The sequence below is a fragment of the Typopeltis vanoorti genome, chromosome 25 (genome assembly GCF_054136105.1).
Source record: "Typopeltis vanoorti isolate ZY-2024b chromosome 25, IOZ_Tvanoo_1.0, whole genome shotgun sequence".
Classification (NCBI taxonomy): domain Eukaryota; kingdom Metazoa; phylum Arthropoda; class Arachnida; order Uropygi; family Thelyphonidae; genus Typopeltis; species Typopeltis vanoorti.
The window spans coordinates 56,492,725-56,518,679 of record NC_143573.1 but is presented as its reverse complement, the minus strand read 5'-3'; the positions used below and the strand labels follow the sequence as shown (position 1 = coordinate 56,518,679).

The following is a 25,955-nucleotide window of genomic DNA, read 5'->3' as shown; positions in this document are numbered from 1 at the left end:
CCAAAAGTTTACAAATTGAGTTGCTGTCGTGCCAGCACGTGCCAAAAATTTACAAATCAAGTTGCTGATGTGCCAGGCAGTTTTTAGTAGGGGAAAAATTAATAGAAAATTAATTAATTTATATTATATAATATTTTATAAATAATTATAATTTTATAAATAATCTTTTATTTTATTTATAATATATATAAATTTATAATATTATTCAGTATAAAATTTGATTATTGTATTATTAAATTGATTTTAATGATGTTGGTTTGAAAACAAAAAGAAAGAAAGAAAATGGTAGTGAGAAAAATATTTATGCATTGTAACTCACCATAGAAGTTAGCGGAGCAGGGGAAGCAACTTATCGGAGAAATACTTACCATATTTACTCAAGTATAACATGCCCTCGCGTATAACTCGCACCTCTGATTTTACTTTTCGAAAAAAGACATCAAAAAGTTTTGCATATTACCTCGCACACAAAAAATGTTTAAACATATTCATGTCGAGGTGATAGTAACTCCCTCTCCGAGGTAACAATATGCCCTCCCCAATAGCCATTATACTGCAGATGCAAGAAAAACAAGTGTAGTTTTATTGTATTCCTGAATGAGGTACAAAGGCTTTTGCAGTCTGTGTAATATATTTCTCAACAAATAGTGTGATTCATTAGTTAGAGCAGTTTTATTCCAGCTGTCTCTAATTGCACTATTATTGTCCCTTCCCACAGAAACTATGCTGTATAGACTCAAGCAAAACCATATGTTGCGTTTAAACACAGTATCTAACTAAAAACTATTGTCCAGTTTTTCAATTACATGAAATAAGTGTTTGTTTTATTGCATTTGAAATTCTCGATGTCATTATGACAGATCACAAAGGCTAACTTCAAATAAAATTCTACCATGAATTGAAACATGCCATACAACATATGTCCTTTATTTAAGAGATCAGTCCTTTATATATTTTTTTTTTCTAAAATGGCCATTTTGTCCTTTATTTTGTGAATTGAAATAGTAAGTTAAATATTGATGCCAACATATTTAAAAATGGAATTCATAAATTTTACCAAACCTGCATTGATTATTTAAATAACTGGGACAGCTGTTTCGTGGAAATGATGGGAGTTGAATGGGTCCTACTACGGGAAATCTCTCTGCGGGCGAAGATCGAGGAAATTGTTTTCTTCACTTCCAGTCACTGGAACTTAAATAGAGGCGAACTATTTGATGAAGTTCCTTGTATAAAAAGTTATGTCACCAGTGAAAAGATCGAAGAATGGCAACAAAATGACGAGTCCTGCTGACGTAGATGGGTTGAAATTTTTAAATATTTTGCAGATAAACAGGTATCTTTTAAAAACATTTTAAAAATTGTTGAATTTTGCTTATGTCTCCCTGGATCTAATCCTCCCCCCACTGAATGAGTATTTTCATTAGTGAACAATATGTGAACCAGTGAAAAAACCCAATTAGAAATCGAAACATTGAAAGCATTCGTTTATACCAAATGGAACTTTGACATGAGTTGTATATAGAGTTTTATGAATTTTTAAAACATGAACCAGATTTATTAAATAAAAAAAAGTTCATTCTTGTGAAAATAATGTAATAATATGATTGTTTAAAATGCTATGTATATGCTTATATTTTACAATAAATTTTACAATAAAACGTTATAAAGCTTTTTAGTTTTAGTGAAACAAATAAACGCAATATTTTATTTATTTATTTAATATGAAACAATTTCTGATTTGTCCTTTATTTTCTCCAAAAATATATGGCCACTTACATATAATACGTGTGTCAGTTCGCTTGCCAGCTCAAAAGCAAACAAGCAGGAATAAAATTCAACCAAGGGTTGAAACCTTGTGTGAGTTGAGCCTGCCTGTAATGAGAAGTTGCGTCGGAACGATAAACGACACCCCGTCGTGAATGTGTTAAGACTAAGAAATATATGGCGAATGTTGTTATGACAGTTCCAGAATTCGGTTGAAGAGAATTAACATTTCATCTGAACAGTTGTCGGTTGCCTTTGTCTTTGGGTCGTGTGATCTTTTGTTAATACTGCATATGCACATCTTCATAGCTGCTCTCTCGTGTAAAATAAAATTTAACTTGACTGTATTGTAATAATTTAAAAAAAAATGAATTTATAAGCGTATAAAAGGATATCACCTGTAAATCGTTGAAGTGCCAGCAAAATTCTCGGACGTGCCACCTCTGGCATGCGTGCCATAGGTTCGCCATCTATGTTCTAGATGAGCCTTTGATTCTATGGGATCTTGGGATAATAATAATAATAATAATCATAAATTCAATGTCTGCACTCACAACTCTTTCTAGTAAATCTAGTGGTATCCGTTCCATAATTTCCTTCACTAATTTATATGTATCAGTCATATCATTCCTGCTTTTCTCTATTCACCAAGCTAGTATAACAGTTAGTATAATTATTGTTCATGATAATGTTATGTCTGAATTATATTAAATGTACTATTGAAAGAAAACATTTGAGAAACACAGCTGCTAATGTTTACTTTTCTAGTTGGCAGGAATTGGTGTTCTTGCAGTGTCTGTATGGCTATATATAGATAGTGCAGCTTATCTGCGATCTGGTGAAGACAGCTATACATATTTTGTTGCTATCTACATTCTTATGGCTGCTGGTGCTCTGATGACACTGATTGGATTCTTGGGTTGCTGTGGAGCACTTCATGAGAGTCCTTGTATGCTTGGAATGGTAAGTTTATTTTTATCCAACCTGTATGAAATCATGTGAAAGTATAATTTTTTATGAAGTATAAAGTATACAATAATGAAAATGATATATATAAGTACTGACTTGAACTCGATAATGAAATTAGTTGCAAGTTGATGTCATCTGAGTATCTCCATGGAGTCTGGAGACTTATTACAGAAAGTGATGCTATTATTTGCACAGTGGACTTAAAACTACTCTGCTAACCCATTCCATTTGTTCACTGTTCTCCACACAAAAAAATCTCGTTCTGGCATTTTTGCTAAGTTCACTTAATCAAGTTGGGATGTTAGCAACTTATGCTCTCTCTCCTCTTCTGTCATGCATTTGAAAAATTTCTTCTGCCTCTGTATATAAAACTCCCCATTTTGTGTGTATGTATGTTTGTGTGTGTATATATATATATATATATATATATATATATATTTCTATCAGATCTCCTATTTCTTCTGATCAATCTAATTTTGTAACCTATAATATATTAATTTATCTTTAGTAGAATTCTTCCTATGACTTCGTGCTTGCCTCTGAATTCTCTCCACTATGTACTGATCCTTAAAATACCACTCATGTTGAAGTTTAATGGTGAAAACAAGTCTAGAGATAATAGTTACTAACTAATAAATTACTATGACAATAGTTCACCTTGGTCACCAAGCTGTCTTCATGGTCACAAAGGATATAACTGACCACATGCACACAGGTACACTAGAAGGCTAATGCAGAGTAAGATAGACAGGATCCTACAGTCCTAACTGGAATCCTTTGTAGGTGCAGTGATGGAAACTCACTGAAGGTTTGAAAATAACAGTCTCCCATCTTTTAGGTAAAGTGAAGAAGCCAAATTTGTTCAGATTTGGTGAATGCTATGGCAGATCCTAGGAATGATCTCTCCAATTTATACCTCTTCCTAGATAAAAGGGAGGTTTCCCCCATTGGATCCAGTGATTTGTGTTCATAGTATGCTACTCTCACTACAGCCACTCTCCGTAGTGGCTGTAGTGAGGTAATGGACATAGTTTCTGTGTGTTGGCTAGATGCTGGCAGTTCTTTCTGTTTGTGCAAAATAAGAAAGCTTGCAAGAGAAAGTTGTAGGCCCCATGATGGTTTAGATGATGATGAAGAGAATCTTTCAGTGAGCAGAATAGGGTAGCTAATTTTCAATATGGTTTGAAGGCAGTCTGTATGTTGTACTTTATAACATACAACTCATGAAATTTTTTCTGAGGTACACCTGATGCAGAGAATGGCAATTGATATTTTGTGTTCTGGATTTTATGAGGGGGGTTGGGTTGGGGAGGGGGATGGGTAGAGTGTTCTGTTGATTTTGTGAAGAGGAAACGAATTGGCTATAAAGTGTCATGGATGTGATCAAGTTAATTAAGCTAGAACCATTTTCTCAGATTACACTATATATATATATATATATATATATATATATATATACTGCTCAAAACAATTAGGGAATATTCTTGTTAAAATTATTTCACTCTAAAATGTATAATTTGCTAAATTTGTAATAAATATTGATTATTTAAACAATATCTCATCAATTACACCCTATCCATAAGTAAGAAATATTTATTCATGTATAAAGTACCCAATAGTTATAATTATTTGCAGAAATTTAAAAAATCCTAAAAAAACTAAAATATCTTCTAATTGTTTTGAGCAGTGTATAAAACTTAAAATCAGAATGGTATTTTAAAATTTTTGCATCATTAAGATAGTTCACTAATATTCATTTCTAGAAATAAAATGTAGTCAAAAACATTCAAACTAGCATGCTACATTTATTTAAAACTATAAAAAATATGCTCACTGGATGTGGAGAGATATAATATACCATCAAACTAGTTCCTGCTTGATGCAAAACAAAAAGGATGTGACACCACCTAGTGCAAAAGTATTAAAGCTACAAAATATGCTGATATTTTCTTTTGTATTTTGTTAAAAAAATGGTGTTGTGACCCCACGGCCGCCGAGAGAGGGTGACATCTGAGACTTTTCACGGGCCCCGGCACCAAAAAGGGCCTGACCATCGGCCCCGACGTGTTGCATAACTGTGTTTATAATGCATGGTTTTAATTCTTGTAATAATACAACAATGATAAAGGATAATGGCATATCGAGAATGATACTGTGTTTCGTTTTAGACAGACGGCTATGCTCTTTAGCTCGCCGTGAGTGTTCGGAAGACACTGATTCTCTCGGCGTGGATCACTACGTCAATAGGCGTTCGTGCAAGGTTGTTGCAGTTGACTGAGCTAGCGCTAGCTAGTAATTGCATTCACAGTAATATTCCTTGCTAGAAAGCTTCATTCTTTTTAGTATTTTGATAGACAAAGGTTTTGTGATTATTTGTAAAGTGTGCAACTGTATAGTGTAGGCCATGCGCTAAAAAATAAAATTAAGTATTCTTATTAATTCGATTTTTTAATTATTAAAATTATATTTTTAATTTTGTTCGTATTTTAATCATATTTTGTATGGTATGTAATGCATCGAATTTTGAATTTATTGTACACTTTTTTTAAATAAATGTTTAATGTTTTATATGACTTTTTTTTATTAAACAAAAGTGATGCATTTTTTTAAGTGGGGCCTGGACCACAGACTTGTCACGGACCCAAAAATTTCTCTCGGCTGCCCTGTGTGACCCACTAAATTGATTTTATGACCCACAGTTTGAAAAACATCAACTTAAACCATCCATAATGCTGACAGTTCCAGTTTTCATATTTTGAATAAACAGGAACTGTCAGCATTTGTCTGGAGGAACACAGAAACAATGTCTAGTATCTTCAGTACAGCCATTCAGGAGTAGCAAACCATGGCATGGATATGATTCACTGTATCCAGTCAAATTTAAAAAAAAAATAAAAAATAAAAAAATTGATATAGGAACAGGTATAAATCCAAAAGGTTATTCAGAGAATCTGAATAACCTCTTTGACTTATGCTGTGGGATGACATTTGTTCATCCCACAGCATAATCAGTATAATAACCATGATCTCCATCATTATAATACACAGACTGTATTGTAATCTTTTCATTTCAAAATGCAATAACTTAACATTTTGCCTCATCAAACTGGTAGGCATTCTTCACCTACATTTTCAGTATTTAAATCATTCTTCAGGATCTCCATATACCTTTATTCACTAGTACCCGTCCCAGTTTAATATCATCAGCAAATGACTGGATATTCCACCTCATGTTATCTGTGAGAATCAACATGGATTTCTGAAAGGATGCTCTTGTTTTAGCAATATGCTAGCCTTTTATAATAAAGTTACAAGAACATTAGATGAGGGAAAGGCATATACTGCAATTTTCTTAGACTTGGTGAAGGCATTTGACAGGGTGCCACATGATAAGCTGATATTTAAGTTGTAGCACATGGGTCTGGATGTCAGATTGGTCAACTGGATTCAGGATTGGCTGTCTGATAGGTATCAGAGAGTTGTGTATGGTGGAGCAGTTTCCAGGAGGCAGAGGGTTACAAGTGGGGTCCCACAGGGCTCAGTACTAGGACCTATATTGTTTAACCTTTATATCAATGACATAGCCAGTGGATTGCAGGAGGATATTCAGTTGTTTGCAGATGATGCGAAGCTGGGAAGGATTATTAGTAATAGTGCAGATGTGGTAGCCCTGCAAGAGGATTTAAATAAGCTAGATAGATGGGCAAATGAATGGGGGTGTCAGTTTAATGCAGCAAAATGTAAGGTCTTGAGGTTTGGGAAACATCGATGGGATGCTGCATACTCTATGGGAGGAGTTATACTGGAGGAAGTAGGGGAGACAAGAGATCTGGGGTTGATGATTGATAGAAACCTGAAGTTTAGGGGACATATTGCAAAGGTGGTGAAGGTAACACAGAGGATTGCTGCTATTATGAGAAGGACACTGACCTGCAGAGATAAGAGGGTTATCATTCCGTTGTATAAGTCTCTGATCAGATCACACTTGGACTATTGTTCTCAGATTTGGTCCCCAGGATTTGAAGGGGATAAATTAACTGTGGAAAGGATACAAAGATGGTTTCAGGACTGTACAAGGATAGTTATGAGGATCGGCTGAGAGAATGTGGACTGCAGAGTTTGGTGGATAGAAGAAGGAGAGGTGATATGATTGAGACTTTTAAACTGTTGAGAGGTGGTTACAGGGTTGACACTGGGGAGTTCTTTCACTTGGTTGATCAGCGGGAAGGAGTGATGACAAGAGGCCATCCCTGGAAGTTACGAAAGGAAACTGTGAGCAAGAGGGTAAGGAGTGGTTTCTTTGTGTGGAGGGTGGTTGAGCCGTGGAATGCATTGCCTGATGGAGTGGTGGGAGCGAGAACGGTCAGTGAGTTTAAAGAGTGGTATGATAGACTTTGTGTTTCTCAGGGGGGGACCTTCCCTCAGTGAGTCTTGACAGACTTTATGTCTTAGGAAGGACCTCCCTCGATGAGTCTTTTGACTCCTTGGAGGCCTGAATAATAATAATAATAATATCATCCTCCATAATCATTAATGTACAGTCCGCTTGGTTAGCCTAGTGGCTATGCGCTTCGCAACCATTTGCCTGGGGAAGGAGTTAGGTTCAATTCGTGTCGAAGACATGAGGAACTTAAGGATCTTCCTGTCATAGCCAAGTTAGCCGGTCTTGGGCGTGGACAGCTGGGTTTTTCCCCCAGTTTATCTGGGGTTTTTCTTCTTGCAAGCAGGCAAACCAGCCCTGTGAACACATACGGATACAGTCAGGAAGACTTAAGACAATCCCTCCAGCCATTGGACTGAATTGTCAGCTATGCCAGTCCCGAGCCTGGATAAAAATAGGGGAATTGAGGTGGTGCCGTACCTCCCCGTAAAAGGGGCTCACAGCCGTTGAATCACCTTTTAAAATAAATACATAAATAAAATTTATTTATTTAGCGTATGATGTACAGGTCTCAGGATAATGCATATAAATTACATAAAACAGCATTAAAAACAATTGTTTATCCTTTATCCAAGTGTAAGCAAACAAAGTTTGCTCCTGAAGTATTTTCAGGAGTGGGGCAACTCGTCATTTATAGTATAACCAAATGGTTAAACTTCCAACAACTATCTCTAATCCAGAGTATTTTAATAATAAGGTGACACCTTTTGGCTAAAAATATAATGGTTTTCTTCTGGTTTTCAAAAGGATGAAGAGATGTTGGAAAGGGTCCATAGGCAACTGACTAAGATAGTTTCTGATCTCTGGAATGTCGAATATGAGGAAAGGTTGAGAAGATGCAATTTACAGAGTTTAGTGGATAGGAGAAAGAGGGGTGATATGATAGAGACCTACAGGTTAGTAAGGGGTTGTTATAGGATCAATGTTGGAGAGGTTTTACAGAAAATGGTGGGAGATCAGGGGAGAACCAGAGGTCATCCCTGAAAGCTGTATAAGGAGGGTGTGAGCAGGGGAGTGAAAAGCAGTTTTTTTGCATGCAGAGTTATGAATGATTGGAATGCTTGGAATTGGATACCACTTTCTCAAGCAACTTGAGAAAGTGGTATCTGCAGAGAATTTGAGTGTGTTTAAAATATGATGAGCTTATGGCAAAAAGACCTCCTAGGTGAGTCTTCGACTTCATGGGATCTTGAGATGATGATAATAATAATAATAATAATAATAAACTCAAAAAAAAAAATCAACTATACAACCTGTACTATTTCTGATGATTATATACAGGGTGTTTCAAAAAGAATGACCCGATTTCAAATAATTATATTTAATAATGAATATAATTTAATAAATATTTAATTATATAAAATTTAATAAATATTAAATTTATACTTAATAATGAATTTAATAATTATATTTAATAATAGATATACAATTTTCAAATCATGACATTCTTTTTGAAACACCTTGTGTTGTGTTAGTGTTAGGGACTGCAAGATGGTGACGTGACACTTGTTTCCCATGCTCTCTCTCTCTCTTCACTGGATGCTATTTAATATCTTTGATAGTTTGGACAGCTATCTCTGTTGGGTACAGTTAAAGATTGATTGTCCTTCATTCTCAAAAAAAAAAAAGAGAAAAAGTTAGATAGGGCTAAAACAGCCTTGGCTACTCCCTTTAGGGAATAAATTTTATATTTTTTAATAAATTTTTTAGAAGGGGTTGAATATTAGATTGGTGCATTGGATTGGAGACTGGCTATCTGATAGGTATCAACAAGTTGTGTATGGGGGGAGCGATATCCAGGAAAAGGAAAGTCACTAGTGGAGTGCCTCAGGGGTCTGTTTTAGGTCCATTGCTGTTTTACTTGTATATTAATGATATAGGTGAAGATTTGGATGGAGATATTTAGTTGTTTACAGATGATGCAAAGTTGGGATGAACCATGAAGTGTAGTGAAGATGTTGTGGCCTTACAGGAAGACTTGAATAGATTGAGGGATTGGGCACGGAAATGGGGATGTGAGTTCAATGTTGCAAAATGTAAGATTTTAAAATTTGGAAAACAAAGATGGGATGCAGAATTTATGCTTGGTGAGAATATATTGTTGGAGGTAGAGGAAATAAGAGATCTGGGGGTGATAGTGGATAAGGATCTAAAATTTAGGGGACACATCGCCAAAATTGTGAAGGCAACACAAAGGCTTCTGGGAATGATGTGGAGGACACTGACTAGAAGTAGGGAGATTCTTGTTCCGTTGTATAAGGCTTTGATTAGGCCACACATGGACTATTGTGCCCAGATTTGGTCACTGGGTTTTCAGAAGGATGAAGGAAAGGGTCCAAAGGAGACTAACTAAGGTAGTTTCTGACCTCTGGAATGTCGAGTATGAGGAAATATTGAGAAGATGTAATTTACAGAGTCTGGTGGACAGGAGGAAGAGGGGGAGATATGATAGAGACCTATAAGTTGGTAAGGGGTTGTTATAGGATCAATGCTGGAGAAGTTTTACAGAGAATAGTGGGAGAACCAGAGGTCATTCCTGGAAACTGTATAAAGAGGGAGGGAGTAGGGGAGTAGGGGAGTGAGAGGCAGTTTTTTTTTGTGCAGAGTTGTGAATGATTGGAATGCCTTGCCTGAGATTGTGGTGTCCGCAAAGAGTTTGAATGTGTGTAAAACATGGTATGATGAGCTGTGTGTGAGATAAAAGGACCTCCCAGATAAGTCTTTGACTCCATGAGGTCTTGGGGTGGTAATAATAATAATAATAATAAAAGGTGTTAGTGGATTATTTTATTTATTATTAACTAGTAAGATGCTTATGGAGTGAAAAGAGTAAGAAATATTTCTGATGCATACAGCAGGCTCCAAGACAGAGATAAACAAAATTACAGACTAGTCAGGGATGGTGGTTAAGGTATTGGAGAAACTGTAAAAGGCTGAATTCTTGAATGGGTGGATAGGAATGTGATACTTTGTGGGTGAAGCACAGCATGATTTTGTAAAAGGTAGGTTTTTGACATATGGCATTCCCAATATTTTGATTCTTAAAAATGCCTGCACATATTAATACTGTTCAGTAATGTTAAAATGTGTCAAATATGTTTTATGTAACACATTTGGTATATTTTTATTTGTTTTCTTACAGTTTTTTGTATTCTTGTTGGTAATATTTGTTGCTGAAGTAACAGGAGGAGTATGGGCATGGTTGCACAAGAATGATGTAAGTACTGAACTCAGTTGTAATTTTTCAAATGTTATATTTTGAATGCTAATATTTATGATCTGTTTGATTTAATTTTTAATTATACCTCTGTTTTGAAAATTTTAATATCCATGTCCATTGTAAAAAATTTTAAATATAACTTTATTCGTATATACAGTAATTTATTTTCTTTTAAAATCTGATTACCAGTGATTAAATCAAACCAAAACATAATAATTTAATCTCTCTACATCCATGCATATGAGAGTCATTATCAGTGATTTGGAATGATTTAGATGCTACAGTTTTAGTGTAATTAATGCAAGGCAGGGGCATACTAAAATGTCATATCTAAATCATTCCAAATCACTGATAATGACTCTCATATGCATGGATGTAGAGATGTGGAAAGTGTTACATAGGAAGCTAAGATGATAAACCCTTAAATGAAAGAGAAATTGCTGAATACAAAATTGACATTTCTTCTTCTGCTGTAGGTCTTAGACGTGTTAGACTAAAAATATAATTTTTTTTTTAAAGAAAAGTTATAGAAGTGCCTCCGTAGCACAATTGGAGAACAATGGTACATTGCGCCCTTCAATTGGAAAAGGCCTGAGTTCAATTCTCATCATGACAAGAGGAATCTTTAGTTTTTTCAATTGAAGGTGAGTTAGCTGAACCCTGCTACCTCATATGGAGGTAGCAGGATTTTTTCTCCCAGAAACTTGGGTTTTCCATCCTACATACAGACAAATTGGCCTTTAGGATACACACAATTTACAGACAAAATACTAGTTCTGGTGGTTGTGAGCAGTAGATGCCGCTGATGTAGATCATGGTTTCTCAAAGTGTGGTGCGCGTACACTCGGGGGTATGCGAAAGGTCTTCAGGGGGTATGTGGCAATTTTTGGCTATGCATCATTAATGCATGGAATCATTATATTTCTCAACAAATAGTCCAATTAGAGACAACTGGGATACAAACGTCACTAACTAATGAAGCACATCTTCCCTCCAACAGAAACTGCTGTATAGACTCAAGTAAAACCATATGTTGCCAGTGCAACATATGGTTTTGCTTGAACCACCCCATCGTGAACATGTTAAAACTAAGAAAAAATTAGTGAATGTGTTTCAGATATTATGGATTTGGTTGAAGAGAATTAGCATTTCAACTAAATTATTAAAATGCTAATTTGTCTTTGGTTCGTGCAATCTTTTGTTAATACCGCACCAATCATATTCACTTCATAGCTTCTGTATGTATCTCAAGTCTTGTAAATTACTGGTAATTTTTGTTTGAAATAATGGGAAAGAAGACGATGCTATTAGGGTAGATGACTTTGATGATGCACACAAGGAAGCTGTTCTTGATGCCTAAAGTAGCGATAGCGAGTAAGGAGCTTCTTGGTAAGTCCACCTATTTGCAGTTTTTTTTCTGAAAACTTTAGCTTCTGAAAATCCTCACATATATTTCCACTACGATTTTTTAGCTTTAATTTTGGGAAAAAAGTGCAAGTTATATTCGAGTAAACATGACATAAATAGTTATATCGGATAAAAAATTATCTCCCGGTAATTTTTTTTTAGCTTTCAAATTCTTTTGGATTTATAAAACCCACAAAAGAAAACAATATAGCAAAGACAAGTAGCTGTAAGCAACAAGAAAACGTTAATACTGCATGAAATGAAATTGATAAGGGTGTGTCATCTGACATCTCTAGAGAACCAACGGAAGAAGATGAAAAATCTTCGTAAGTATGATATGAATTACCATACTTGAAATGTGGATTTTCATGGATGGGAAATGAAGAGGAACCTATTCCAAATTTTGTTCTATTAAAAATAAATCATATTTTTTGTTTACATGAACATATAAAGAGTATAGAAGGAGGGCCATAATTGCTAATGACTTTATGCGTGAATTATGTTTGATGAGGGTGTGGAATTTGTGGATGTATGGAATGAGTTCGATGGGCGATAGGATTTATATAAAATGGATGGTTTACGTTTGAATGGATTTGGTGTACAGAGACTTGAAAAGGTGCTGTCGAATGTAGTGGAAGTGAAAGTGCAGAATTAGGGAAACTGGAGTTATTGGGGGGGGGGGAGTAGATATGCAGAGTTTAGGGAGACAGTTTAGTATGTGAATGTGTGTAATATGGCCAAGCGAGTAGGAAAGACCACGAATCAGAATAGGATAGTTAGTATAAGGCATCAAAATAGGGATGATGGGACAAATCAGCTTCTGCAATTCATGTATACAAATGCCAGAAGTATTAGGAACAAGAAGGAAGAATTTTTGGCCTTGGTTAGCACTTCCAGACCACAGGTTATTGGCATTAGTGAAACATGGCTGACAGAAGATGACACAGCTATTGGGATTGAATGGTATGTGAGGGGTATGGTGTGTTCAGGAGTGACAGGGAGAATAAAATGGGGGGAGGAGTGTTATTGATGATAGCTGATGAGCTACAGCCAAGAAGAATAGAAATGGAACTGCAGGATAGAGAAAAGATCACTTTTGAGGCTATTTGGTGTGAGATGGAAACTAGCAGAACAAAATATACAGTTGGGTGCTGCTATAGACCAGGTGATGGAATAGATGGGGGAGATAGTATGCATAAGCAAATAGAAGAAATGAGTGGAAGGAGGGTAATTATTATGGGAGATTTCAACTATGGTAGCATTGATTGGAAGGAAGAGAGGACATATGGGAGGAAGGAATTGGATTTTATGCGGTTATTAAGAGATAACTATCTGCGACAGCATGTAATGGAAAATACTAGGGGTCAGAGAGTGCTTGACCTGGTAATTGCATCTGAGAATTTGGCTGTAACGAATATGACCATGTTGCCACCAATTGGTGAGAGTGATCATAGGATCTTGACTTGGGAGGTGGCTAAAGGTGTGGAATTTACAATTAAGACTGGGTACATGTGGAATTATCGGGCTGGTAAGTATGACAAGCTTAGGAGATTGATTGGTTCAGTGCCATGGCATGTACAACTGCAAGGGCTAGAAGTTGATAGTGCATGGGAGGGCGGTAAAGAAGTGTCTGCATGAAGCAATGGCTAACTGTATACCTAGAGATCGAATAATAAATCAAGTAGGGGTTAAATGGATGAATAACACCATTAAGCTTGAGCTGCAAAAAAAGAAACAACTATGGAGGGAATTTAAGGAGAAAGGTAACCGACAGGCACATGAACGGTATAAAGCAGGCCAGGTAATGAGTGTGGTAAGAAAAGCAAAAAAAGGATTACGAAAGAACATTGGCCATGCAGACTAAAGAGAATCCTGAACAGTTTTTTGGATATGTTGCAAGTAAAAGGAAAAATGTATATGGCAGAATGATTTTAAAGAATGCCGATGGTAGGGAGGTAACCGAATCAGTTGATATAGTTGACTTACTGAGTGACCACTTTACAAGAATATATCTTCCAGGTGGTGACATTGCAGAAATGAATGAAACAACAGATTGTACAGGAATTGTGGTGAATGAAGTGGAGGTGAGTAATCTATTGCAAAACCTCAATGTCAATACATCTGTGGGATTGGATGGTATACCAGCTCGTGTCGTATGTGAAGTGGCTAAAGAATTGTCAGTACCCTTGTCCATTTTGTTTAATTTGAGTCTCTGGTCTGGGTTAGTCCCGAGGGGGTGGAAAGAGGGGAAAATAGTTCCACTGCATAAAGGAGGTTCCAAGACTGCTGTTGTAAATTACCGACCGATTAGCATATCAGGAATCATTTGTCAAGGTCTTGGAGAAATTAGTCAAGAGAAGAATACAGGATTGGATAGATGAAAATGGGATACAGTATGGGGGACAACATGGTTTTGTGAAGGGTAGATCATGCCTCAGTAACTTGCTCACGTTTTATAACACAGTGATGGCTGAACTGGATAAGGGTAATGGGTTTAAAGTGATTCTACTGGACCTTGCCAAGGCCTTTGACAGGATACCACATGGAACTCTAATCAGTAAACTGGAGCAGATGGGGATGGATATATAGTTGGTGAGATGGATAGGCGATTGGTTTATTCAGGAGTGGAGTCCAAAAGACGGCTTGTGACTAGTGGTGTGCCACAGGGTTCTGTTCTTGGACCACTACTTCTCAATTTGTTCATTAATGATATAGGAAAGGATCTGAGAGGAAGTGTTCACTTGTTTGCTGATGATGCAAAGTTGGATAGAGCAATTGTGAGTGCACAGGATGGCAAAATTTTGCAGGATGATTTGGATAGTTTGGAGGACTGAGCTAGGAAAAATGGATGTCAATTTAATGTGGCAAAGTGTAAGGTTATGCATTTTGGAGTGAAAAGATTAGCAGCAGTATGTCACATTGGTGGAACCGTACTCCAGGAGATTGATGAGGCCAGGGATTTGGGAGTGTTGGTGGATAAGGAATTGAAGTTTAGGGGGGCACATTGCAAAAGTGGCTAAATCAGCTCATCAAATCACTTGGTTGCTGAAAAATACTTTAACAAGCAGAGACAAACAAGTTATTGTTCCACTATATCGAGCCTTGATAAAACCCCATCTAGACTACTGTGCCCAGATATGGGCACCAGGGTCTGTGGAATGAACCTTATGAGAACAGGTTGAAGATTTGTGGGTTGCAAAAATTGGTTGGTGTAAAAGGGGTGATATGATTGAGACATTCAAATTACTGAAGGGTTTCTATAGGATTAATCCAGAAGATATTTTTGAGAATAGGACTGGTGGTGGGAGGACTAGGAGTCATACATGGAAGCTTTGCAAGAATGTGGTTAGCATGGGTGTTAGAGCTAGGTTTTTTACTTGGAGAGTGGTGAATGAGTGGAATAAGCTGCCAGAGTCTGTTGTGGGTGCTATGACCGTTAATGAGTTCAAGGCGAGGTATGATAGATACTGTGTGAATGTCGAATAGTTGCTCTTGACATGATATTAGGGGCCTCCCTCGATGAGTCTGTCAACTCCTTGGAGTTGCCCGAAACAATAATAATAATAATAATATAAATTCAAATAACATAGACATTTACATTATGATAGTTATTATTTGGTCCTTTGCACTAAAAATGATATATAATATTGGATTTATTGGACGATGGTTTTGATAAACATTTATACATAATCGTCGACTAGTTTCGCCAGCTGTGTCTGTCTGGCTTTATCAAGATGAGAAAGGTTATACTAATCTTCTTCTTCTTCTTCTTTCGCTATGCCTTATCCCGTGTTAAACGGGGGTCCGCGTTCCCATCTTTAATCTTCTTCTTCCAGATTCTCCAGTCCAGGACATCTTCCTGACTCCATCCTTTCTCCCTAAGATCCTTTGCCACCTTATCCCTCCATCTGAGTTTGGTCCTGCCTGTTTTCCTCCTTTCCTCCACCTCTGTACGCTCTACTCGTTTACCAACATACTCCTCACTCCTCTCTACATGACCAAACCACCTCAGCCTGCTTTCTTGTACCTTCTTACCGATCGGTCCCACCTTGATCGTCCTTCTGATGTAGTCATTCCTTATCCTGTCCTTCTTTGTCACACCACTCATCCATCTCAACATCCGCATCTCCGCCACCTCCATCTTCCTCTCCTGTGCCTTTGTTATAGGCCACGTCTCTGCACCATGGAGCATCGCCGGCCTCACCATCATCTTATACGGCTTTCCTTTCAACTCACTCTCGTCGCACAGAACCCCACTTATCTTCCTACAGTTCATCCAGCCGTATGTTATTCGGTGCTGTATTTCCTCATCCAGGTCACCATTCCTCTCAATGACTGTCCCAAGGTACTTGAATTTCTTCCCTGAAGTTAACCTTTCACCATGGAGTCGTATGATTATATCCTCGTCACTCCCCATTGATATATATTAGGTCTTTATCCAATTAATTTTCATGTCTCTCTCCTCCAACACCTTTCTCCACTCTTCCAGGGTCTTTTCAAGCTTCTCTCCGGATGATTTTCAGAGAACAATATCATCGGCAAACATCATGCTCCATGGTATGGTGCCTCCTTCTTGATGTCCTCCACTAATACATCCATGACCAGATCAAAGATGTAGGGGCTCAGAGCTGATCCCTGATGGAGCCCTACGACAATGGGGAACCCCTCTGTCATGCTGACACTAGACCTGACCTGAGTTTTCGCTCCCTCATACATCTCCTTCACTAACCTCACGTACTTTTCCGACACCCCCCTTCTTCTTCATACACCTCCATGTCACCTGTCTGGCCACTCTGTCACATGCCTTTTCCATGTCTATAAATACCATATGTAGCTCCGCCTGCATCTCCCTATATTTCTCCATCAATCGCCTTAGCACAAATATTGCATCCGTTGTCCCTCTTCCTGGCATAAATTCAAACTGCTCCTCACCAATTTTTGTTTCCTGCCGTATCCTTCCTTCAATTACTCTTTCCCATATCTTCAACGTGTGTGACATCAACTTGATCCCTCTATAGTTTCCACAATCTTGAACATCTCCTTTTCCCTTGTAGATTGGGACGAGAATGCTTTTCCTGTTGGGCTATTTTCCTCATCAGATCCCATAACATGTCTACACCCTCGTTGCCCGAGCTTCTGCACACTTCTCCAGGTATCTGGTTCGCCCCCACAGCCTTTCCATTTTTCATTTTTCTCAGTGCCCAATACACTTCCTCTCTGCTTATGTCCTGCACCGATCCTTCATTTGCCTCTCCATCCTCACACCTCTCTCTTGGATTCTCCTCATTTAGTAGTTTACAAAAATATTCTTCCCATCTTCCTCTGATTTTGTCCTCCTCTTGTAGTACTACTCCTGTGTCGTCCTTTATCTGCTTAACTGATGTTATGTCTCTTGAGGCCTTATCTCTAGCTTTCACTATTCTCAATAACTTAGCTTCACCACCGTTTCTCTCCAGTACTTCATAAACCTCTTCAACTGCCTTTGCCCTTGCTACAGCTCTCTTTGCACTTTTCTTCACCAATCTATATGCCTCCTTGTCAGCTCTGGTTCTAGTCATGTCCCATTTTTTCTTTGAATCTTTCTTTTCCCTAATCTCCAACTGTACCTCCTCATTCCATCACCATGCCTCCTTATCCTCGGGCAGCCCCTTTCCTGATGTTATACCGAGCACCTCTTCTCCAATTTTTCTAATATTCCGACTATTTACGTCCCACCATTCTTCCACATCCTCTGGTAACTTCATTCCTTCCAATACCTTTTCTTTAAACCTTGGGCCATTGCTTTGACCTTCTTCTTCCAATTACCACTTTATTTTCCTATCTTTCCGCCACTTCCGTCTATTCTTCTTTTCCCCTTTTATATCACAGTCTACCACAACCAACCTGTGCTGTGCTGCTACATTTTCTCCGTTAATCACTTTACGGTTTTTCAACTCCTTCAGATGTTTCCTTCTGCACATAATATAGTCAATTTGACTCATCCTATCCCCACTGTTATGAGTTATCAGGTGTCCAACTCTCTTCTTAAACCACATGTTAGCTATAGCCAGGTCAAAGGCCACAGCATGCTCTTTGATTTTTTTACTTTCTTCATTTCTTTCACTACTACTCCAACCCCCATGCACCCTTTCTTCACCACTTCGTCGCCTTCCTATATGCCTATTCAGGTCTGCTCCAACGATCACTCTCTCACCATCAGGGATTCCCATTACTACCTGGTCTAGTTCTCTCCAGAATGCCTCTTTCTCTTCCTCATCACAACCTACTTGGGGAGTGTATCCACACACTATTACAGCCATGCTTCCTCCAATCTCAAACTTAACACTCATAATCCGATTGTTCTTCCGGCACACCTCGCATACTCTACCCTTCAGCTCCTTGTCAATGATGATTCCAACTCCGTTTCTTCCATTCTCATTCACCCCGCTGTAAAACAGTTTATATCCCTCCGCTAGCTCCTTTGCTTTATTGCCCTTCCAACTTGTCTCCTGCACGCACAAGATCTTCAGCTTCCTTCTCATCATGTCTACTATCTCCCTACTCTTCTCATTCATTGTACCCACATTCAGTGACTCGATTCTTACTTTACACACACACACACACACTCTCTCTCTCTCTTTCTGTTGGACTCGCTTCTTTAGCCGAACCCATCCTTGGTTCGGTAGCCCAAGCCCACTTCTCACAGTCCTTGGGCAACAGAACTGCGCTTTGCCCGAGGATGATGCACAGTTCTGTGGGCATGCCCTATCCATTATCCTTTCTCTGTTATTTGGCATTTCATCCCTGGTTTTGGCATGTTTTTTTACAGCCAGATGCTCTTCCTGACGCCAACTCTCCCCATTTATCCGGGCTTGGGACCGGCACCAAGATGGGCTAACTTGCCCTCCCCAGTGGCTGGGCTAAAGGTTATACTAATATTAAATGCAAAAACAAAAGAATACAGTAACGACTTAAAAAAACAGTTAAACAAATTGGAGAGCATGCGTAAAACGTGAACACTTAGTCATTGTTATTAAGTTGCGTTTTATAATTTTTTTGCGTAATTTAGTTCTGCTAAACTTAATGAATTTAATAGGATTTTCCATATGTCTTTTAATATTATTCCTTGATTTCTATTGAGATTATCTCCTGTCCATAGGACTACTGCAGCTTCTTTAAAGGTTCTACATCTGTAATCCTCTTCGATGTATGGCATGGAGCTGTTGTCCCAATCTATTGAATGGTTTGAAGTTGAGAAATAATGTGCTAACCCTGAGGTGTCTGTTGTATTATTATTGACATCTCTGACATGTTCCTTCTTTCGGATTTCTAGGCTTTGTGAAGTTTGGCCTATGTAAGTCAGTCCACACGTACACAGTATGCTGTAAACACCTGCATATTTGTAGAAAGCGATGCTATCCTTAGGGAATCTTAATAACTGTCGTGTAGTTATGGTAGGTTTAAAAACAACTCTGATGTTAAAAGGCTTCATAATATTAGTATAACCTTAATATTATGTATATACTAATATTATAAATCCAAAACTCTTGAACCTTGTGTTCCTTCTGCTCCATATTGGCTAAGACATTTGTACCTTAAGAATTCCAGAAATTCCATTTCCTTCTTAATATTAGTATAACCTTTCTCGTTTTGATAAAGCGAGACACACACACAGCTGGCGAAACTAGTCAATGATTATGTATAAATGTTTATCAAAACCATGGTCCAATAAATCCAGTATTATATATCATTTATAGACATTTACAATGAAATATGCTTTATTTATTTATTTATTATTTGATAAGGGGGTACTTGGTAATAATGAAAATTTAAGAAGGGAGTATGCTGATATCTGAAGTTTGAGAAACATTGGTGTAGATGATGGAGATAGAGAGTTGTAGAGTAAGTGCCCTCCCTCAATGAGTCTTTGGACTCCTTGGAGGTGTCACAAAATAATAAATAACATTACTTATTCATTTTCTATCCACCAAACTCTGCAGTCCATCCACACTAGCATTATACAGTTCTGATATCATTTTTTTTTATTCACTTCTGCATGCTCTCCAAGATGAATTATCTTCTTCAAATCCTGGAGAACAGATTTGAGCACAATAATCCAGATGTAGCTTGATCAAGGTTTTATACAACAGAATCACCACTCTTCTATTTCTGCTAGTCGGTGTCCTCGGTATTACAGCAATCATCTTGGTTACCTTCACCACTTTTGCAATATGCCCGTAAACTTTAAATTCCTATCAATCATCACTCAACACTTAACATTTAGTTGCATGAAATTGAGATCCCTATTCCTTTGTTCTGTCCAGCTTTACATTATCTGTAAACAACTGAATATCTCCCTGTAATCTGTTGACACTGTCATTAATATAAAGGTTAAACAATACAGGTTTCAGTACTGAGCCCTGTGGAACCCCACTTGTGAGCTTCTTCCTTGACACTGCTCCCTCACATGCAACTCTCTGATATCTATCAGACAGGGATGACATTTCAGTACAATCAGATCCTCTGATGCTATGACCAAATCCAAAACTCTTGAACCTCATTCCTTCTGCTCCATATTGGCTAACACATTTGTACCTTAAGAATTCCAGAAATTCCATTTCCTTACTGCTATATACTGTTTTCTTCTTCTCAGTATATACTGTTGTAAATATTGTAAATCATAACCGCATTAATTGTTTTGCAATTGCCAACCTCAGGTACCTAAACATCTCCTACTCTCCACCCTCTGTATTTCCTGGGTTATAGCAACATTTCACTAAATATCCTGTCTTACCCACCTCCACCTTATACCATATGCTCTCAAAACCATCAGTACCATTTCCCTTTCTCCATCCACAGAGGACATAACTCACTTATCATAAATAATACTCCACCACCTCGTTTGCCCTTCCTATCCTGCTGAAGTATGCTGCTTTTCTATTTCAGGCAGGGCATCATCTTCTGTCAACCATGTTTGAATTCACTGATCCCAATGGTCTTTGGACAGGTTGGGGGCTATCAATGCCACCAGTTCATTTCCTTTATATCTAATGCTCCTGGCATTTGTATAAAGAAACATCAGTGCATTGTCAGTTTTTTTTTTTTTTGAATACCTTAGCTGGTGCCTGGATTGGCCCCCCCCCCCTGACCAGTACACTGCTGTGGGTGCTGCTGGACTCCTTGTTTATTGGTTTCTTGATTAGTTTTATGGCCCTCAGCAGGGGGCCAACTACAGTTGATAGTAGAAGTGGTAGGGTCACAGATGCCCTTTTCCATAAAAGGAAGGACGATCACAAACGTCCATGCCCTAGGTGGGATTTGAACCTCCAGCCAGAGGCTGCAGGTTAGCAGATATGCTAACCTGCAGCCAGATGCTAACCTGATGAGTGGTTAGCAGATATGCTAACCACTCATCCAACCACGTCAGCTGGTATTTCTATACTTGTTATAAATTAAAGATGCCAAGAAATTACATTCTTGGTTTAATCCTTTCTCCAAGTGTAAGCAAACAATGTTTGCGCACAAAGTTTTTGACGACGTTTGATTTTCTCTTGCAAATTTTCTACTATGGTTCTGTCAATGCCTGTTGCATTTAATAGTCTTTCAAAGTAATTACCCCAGACATCTAGGATATCCTTATCTTCAGTTTCCATGTCACTGTTACCATCTTTGCTTTTTTCTATCCTTGCAGCCAACTTCACCACATATCTTCCTAGTATGAGTGCTCATTATGCAGCTGCATTTTAAAAAAAATTTTAGGTATTTTTTTTTTTTTAACAGGATGAAATTTAGCAGTTTTACTCTAAAGTTGATCCTGATGTTTCTTCAACATGACAAATAATTTAGCTGAATCTATCAATGCTTTCTTCAGTTTGCCACTGAATCTCCAAGGTTTAGTGCTTTTTTCAAACTGTTTCATTCTTTCTTTAATAAGTTTGTATAGTCGAGTCTACAGTTTACCTGTAAAAGCTGCTCAACTTTAATTCTTTTTAAAACTTTCTTACATACTGTTCTTTTCAATGTAAAATCCATTTTTATCCTGCTTAGTGCTAAGTAATGGTCACTTCCAATTTCAAATCCTCTTTGCACTCTTGTATCCTGAACCAGCATGATGATGATATCACTATCAACAATGACATAGTCAATGAAGCTTTTCTTATTTCTTGTGTCAGAAGACACAAGAAATAAAATTATATAGGATTTATTCAAAAATCCAATGTTGCGTGGACATTGTCATTGAGATAGACCATTAACTACATTCAAAAGATGAATCAAAATATTGAGTTATAAATCATGCGTAAGCTCTGTTCTTGTCACAGCTGAAGTATATCATATTACTCTATTAGAATTCAAAGGAACAATTATTAGTAAGTTGTGTAGATTTAAAAAAATAAAAAATAAAAAAAAGTATTAATTGTCTGAGTACATCCTGACCTTCATTAGCCAACATGTGTACATGAATGCATAAACACGCACAGCATTCTGAACCATTAGAAATATTTTAAAATAACATTAGTCTCTTCTGTAACTACATAACAGCCATCACCTTTGTTAATCCTTACTGTTTTGTTTACTAGCTTATGTTTACACCTGAAGAAATCTTGTGCAATTAGGATGAAATGAAACATTGTGTTGTCATTTAAAATAAATAAATATCATCTTATTCTGGTGTTCTGCCTTATAAACTCTTAGTTACATACTCACGAACTAGCAAAAGTCTACATACTTATATATAAAATAATTATTAATTAATTAAAAAAAAAACTATGAACATTTAATAGTGATCACTTCCCAAAATTTGGATATTGGTGTTCAGTCTGATCAGTTCAGGTTCGGATGATTTCTTAACATTTCACATGATCTTACAATCTTGTTAAATTACTGATAAAGTAATTTAATGTCATGAATAGGCTATGGGAGGTACTTTACTAAACTTGTTCTCTAATATTTTTATTAGTAAGTTGTCTGTTTTCTCTGTTTATTTAGTTTTATGCAATTTCTGATATTCACATTAAAATGATGATTGCAAAATTGTCATTCAATGCTCTTGTAATTGAGGAAGCCATTCATGGAAAGGATGGAATTGTTTTTAAATTTTTTAAAAAATTAAACATACGTTTTTATACCTAGAATACTGTAACATCAAGTAGACATTATTTAATCATGAACAACCATAGAAGGTTGAAAAGGATTAATTATTTTTGTCAATCATAATACAGTTGTATATATCAGAATCTCAGTCATCACATAGAGGTAATCAAAAACAGTAAGAAATGTTTTATTGTTTCATCATCATTATCAGTTGCATCAGTCTTGGGACTGGTAGCTCAGCAGCAATTTCCTCCATTCTGCTCTGTCATTGGCTTTCTTCTTAACCTCCTGGTAACTCCTCAAACCTGTGCTGTCTTTCACTTGGTCAAGAATGCTTTTCCTTGGTCTGCCTCTTTTTCTTTTCCCCTCTATTTTGCCTTCAGTTATTCTTTTCACAAGTCCATCATGTTGAAGTATATGTCCAAACCATCTATCCCTTCTAATTTTTATCGATTTAATTAGAGTTCTTGTTTCGTTTATCTTTCTCAGGACTTGTTGGTTCGATTTTTTTTCTGTCCATTTTATTTTGTTCATGCGGTGCCAGCACCACATTTCAAAAGCCTCCAATCTTCTTACATCTTCTCTGCCTAGAATCCAGGTTTCACATCCATACAGTGCAATGCTCCATATCAGTGTCTTTACTAATTTTTTTTTCAATTGTAGGTTGAGGTTTCCTGTTAAAATGCTTTTCATCTTAGAGAATTGAGCTTTTGCGTTGTTTATTCTTGATCTTATGTCTTCTCTTGTTCTGCCATCTTCTGTTATTAGGCTTCCTAAATATTTAAAGCTTTTCACTTGTTTTATTTGTTCCCCGCTAATGTCTATATGCTCTATATTGATAGGAATTTGCCTGTAACAATGATTTTAGTCTTATTTGTGTTGATTTTCATTTTATATTTTTCAAGGTTATTATTTAGTAATTCTAGCATTGTTTTTAACGTTCTTCTGTTTTCTGCTACAAGAGCTATGTCATCAGCAAATCTTATACACATGACTTGCTCACCATTTATCTTTATGCCGCTATTTATTTTATCTTTAGTTTCCTGAATGACCTTTTCAATATATAAATTAAATAAAAGTGGTGAAAGTATACATCCTTATCTTATTCTACTCCTTATATTTATTATTTTCTCATTATCATTGATTTTAATCCGTCCATTTTGATTTTTGTAAATTTGATAAATTATTTTCCTATCCCTCAAATCTATGCCGATGTTAGTTAACAATTTAGGAGTATTTGCTGGTTTACTTTATCAAATGCTTTCTCTAAATCAAGAAAGCAAATGTAAGTTTTTTGACTAAAGTCTAATCTTCTCTCTATTATTGTTCTTAAACAGAGTATTGCCTCTCTTGTTCCTTAATTCTTTCTGAATCCAAATTGGTCTTCATCCAATAGACAATCTATTTTTGAATAAATTCTATTTTGAATAATTTTTAGCAGAATTTTGCTAACATGTGGGATTAAAGCTATTGTTCTAAATTGGCTGCATTTGTTTGCATTATTCTTTTTTGGTATTGGTATTATGGTTGATTTCATAAACTCCTTTGGTATTTCTCCTCTATTATAGATTTAGGCTATTAATTGATAGAGTAAGGATTTTGTCTCATCACCTAGATTTTGTAGCAGTTCTATAGGAATATTGTCTACACCTGGACTTTTTCCGTTACTCATTTCAGACAGTGCTTTATCAAATTCTTCTCGCATTATTGGGGGTCCTAGATTATCTTCAATTTGATTTTCTATGCTGATATCAACATCAAGTTCGCCCCCATTATAGAGATTTTCAAGATAATTCTTCCATTCCATTAATATATCCTCAGATAAATTCTATTAGTAATTTTCCATTTTCATCTTTGATGGCATTGTTTTTGCTGTTCTTATTAAATTTGAAAGTCAGTTTGTTAATTTCTTTATAGGCTTTCTCTATGTTTTCTTTTTTAAATAATTCATCTATGTTATTACACTGTTCTTTCAGGTATTCTTTTTTGGGTTGTCTATATTTTGTTGTAATTTGATTTTTAAGATATTTGTATTTGGCCACATCTTCTTCTTTAACAGCATTTTTATATTTTCTTCTTTCATGCATAATGCCAAGTATTTCATCTGTTATCCAATGTTTTCTTTTTTCTTTTTCGGCATTTTTCAATAATTGATTTGATGAATTTGTAATTAACTCTTTAATCATATTCCATTGGTTTTCAATATTATTCTGATTATTTATGTTTTCTGGAATGTTATGATCAGTTGCCTCTTGGATCCTCTCTTTACTTCTTTACTCTTTAATTTTTCAAGGTTCCATCTTATTGGTTTGTATCTTTGGATTTGTTTCCTATGTTTCAGTTCTGTTTTCATTAAGACAAGGTTATGGTCACTACTAATGTTAGCACCTGGATAGCTTTTGCAATTTTTTATTTGGTTTCTGTATCTTTTCTTGACAATATATAATCTATTTAATATCTATTTGAATCCCCAGGTGCTTTCCAGGTGTATCTTCTTCTTTTTGGAACTTGAAATAGTATATTTGCTATAACTAACTGTTTTTGTGTACAAAATTCTATTAATTGCTTTCCTCTTTCATTCCTACGTCCAAGACCAAATCTTCCTGAAACATTATCATTGCTCTCTTCTCCCACTATAGCATTCCAATCTCCCATTATTATTGTATTGTCTCTGTCTTTAAAGCTGCTCCAGATTTCTTCTATTTGTTCATAAATTTCTTCTATTTCTTCATCGCTATGTTGTGATGTTGGCATGTAGACCATTATAATATTGAAGTTTACTGGTTCATTTTGAATGCTTATCACCATGATTCTGTCACTATGGTTAATTATTGTAGTGATTAACTTTCTAACTTTTTTACGAAGCATTATTGCAACACCTGACTCGCCCTTCTTTTGTCCTGAATATATTATCTGAAATTCTCCACTCCAGAAATCGCCCTGTCCCTCTCTCATCTCGTCTCACTAATGCCCAGAATGTCTATTTCAAGTTTTTCCATTTCTTTTTTCACATTTTCTATTTTACCTAGTTCCAGCAGTGTTTTTGCATTCTATGTTCCAATATTCAGCTTATTTCTTGTC

At 36.5% G+C, this 25,955-nt stretch overlaps 1 protein-coding gene across 1 annotated transcript in view; it reads left to right on the top strand.

The window, feature by feature from the left end:
- Positions 1–25,955, top strand: part of LOC150092761 (CD9 antigen-like) — a 181,531-nt gene that overhangs the window by 102,070 nt on the left and 53,506 nt on the right. The window contains exons 2-3 of the mRNA XM_090414395.1: positions 2,536–2,730; positions 10,320–10,394. Of these exons, the coding sequence (XP_090270521.1) occupies positions 2,536–2,730; positions 10,320–10,394 (270 nt within the window). The remainder of the gene's footprint in view (positions 1–2,535; positions 2,731–10,319; positions 10,395–25,955) is intronic.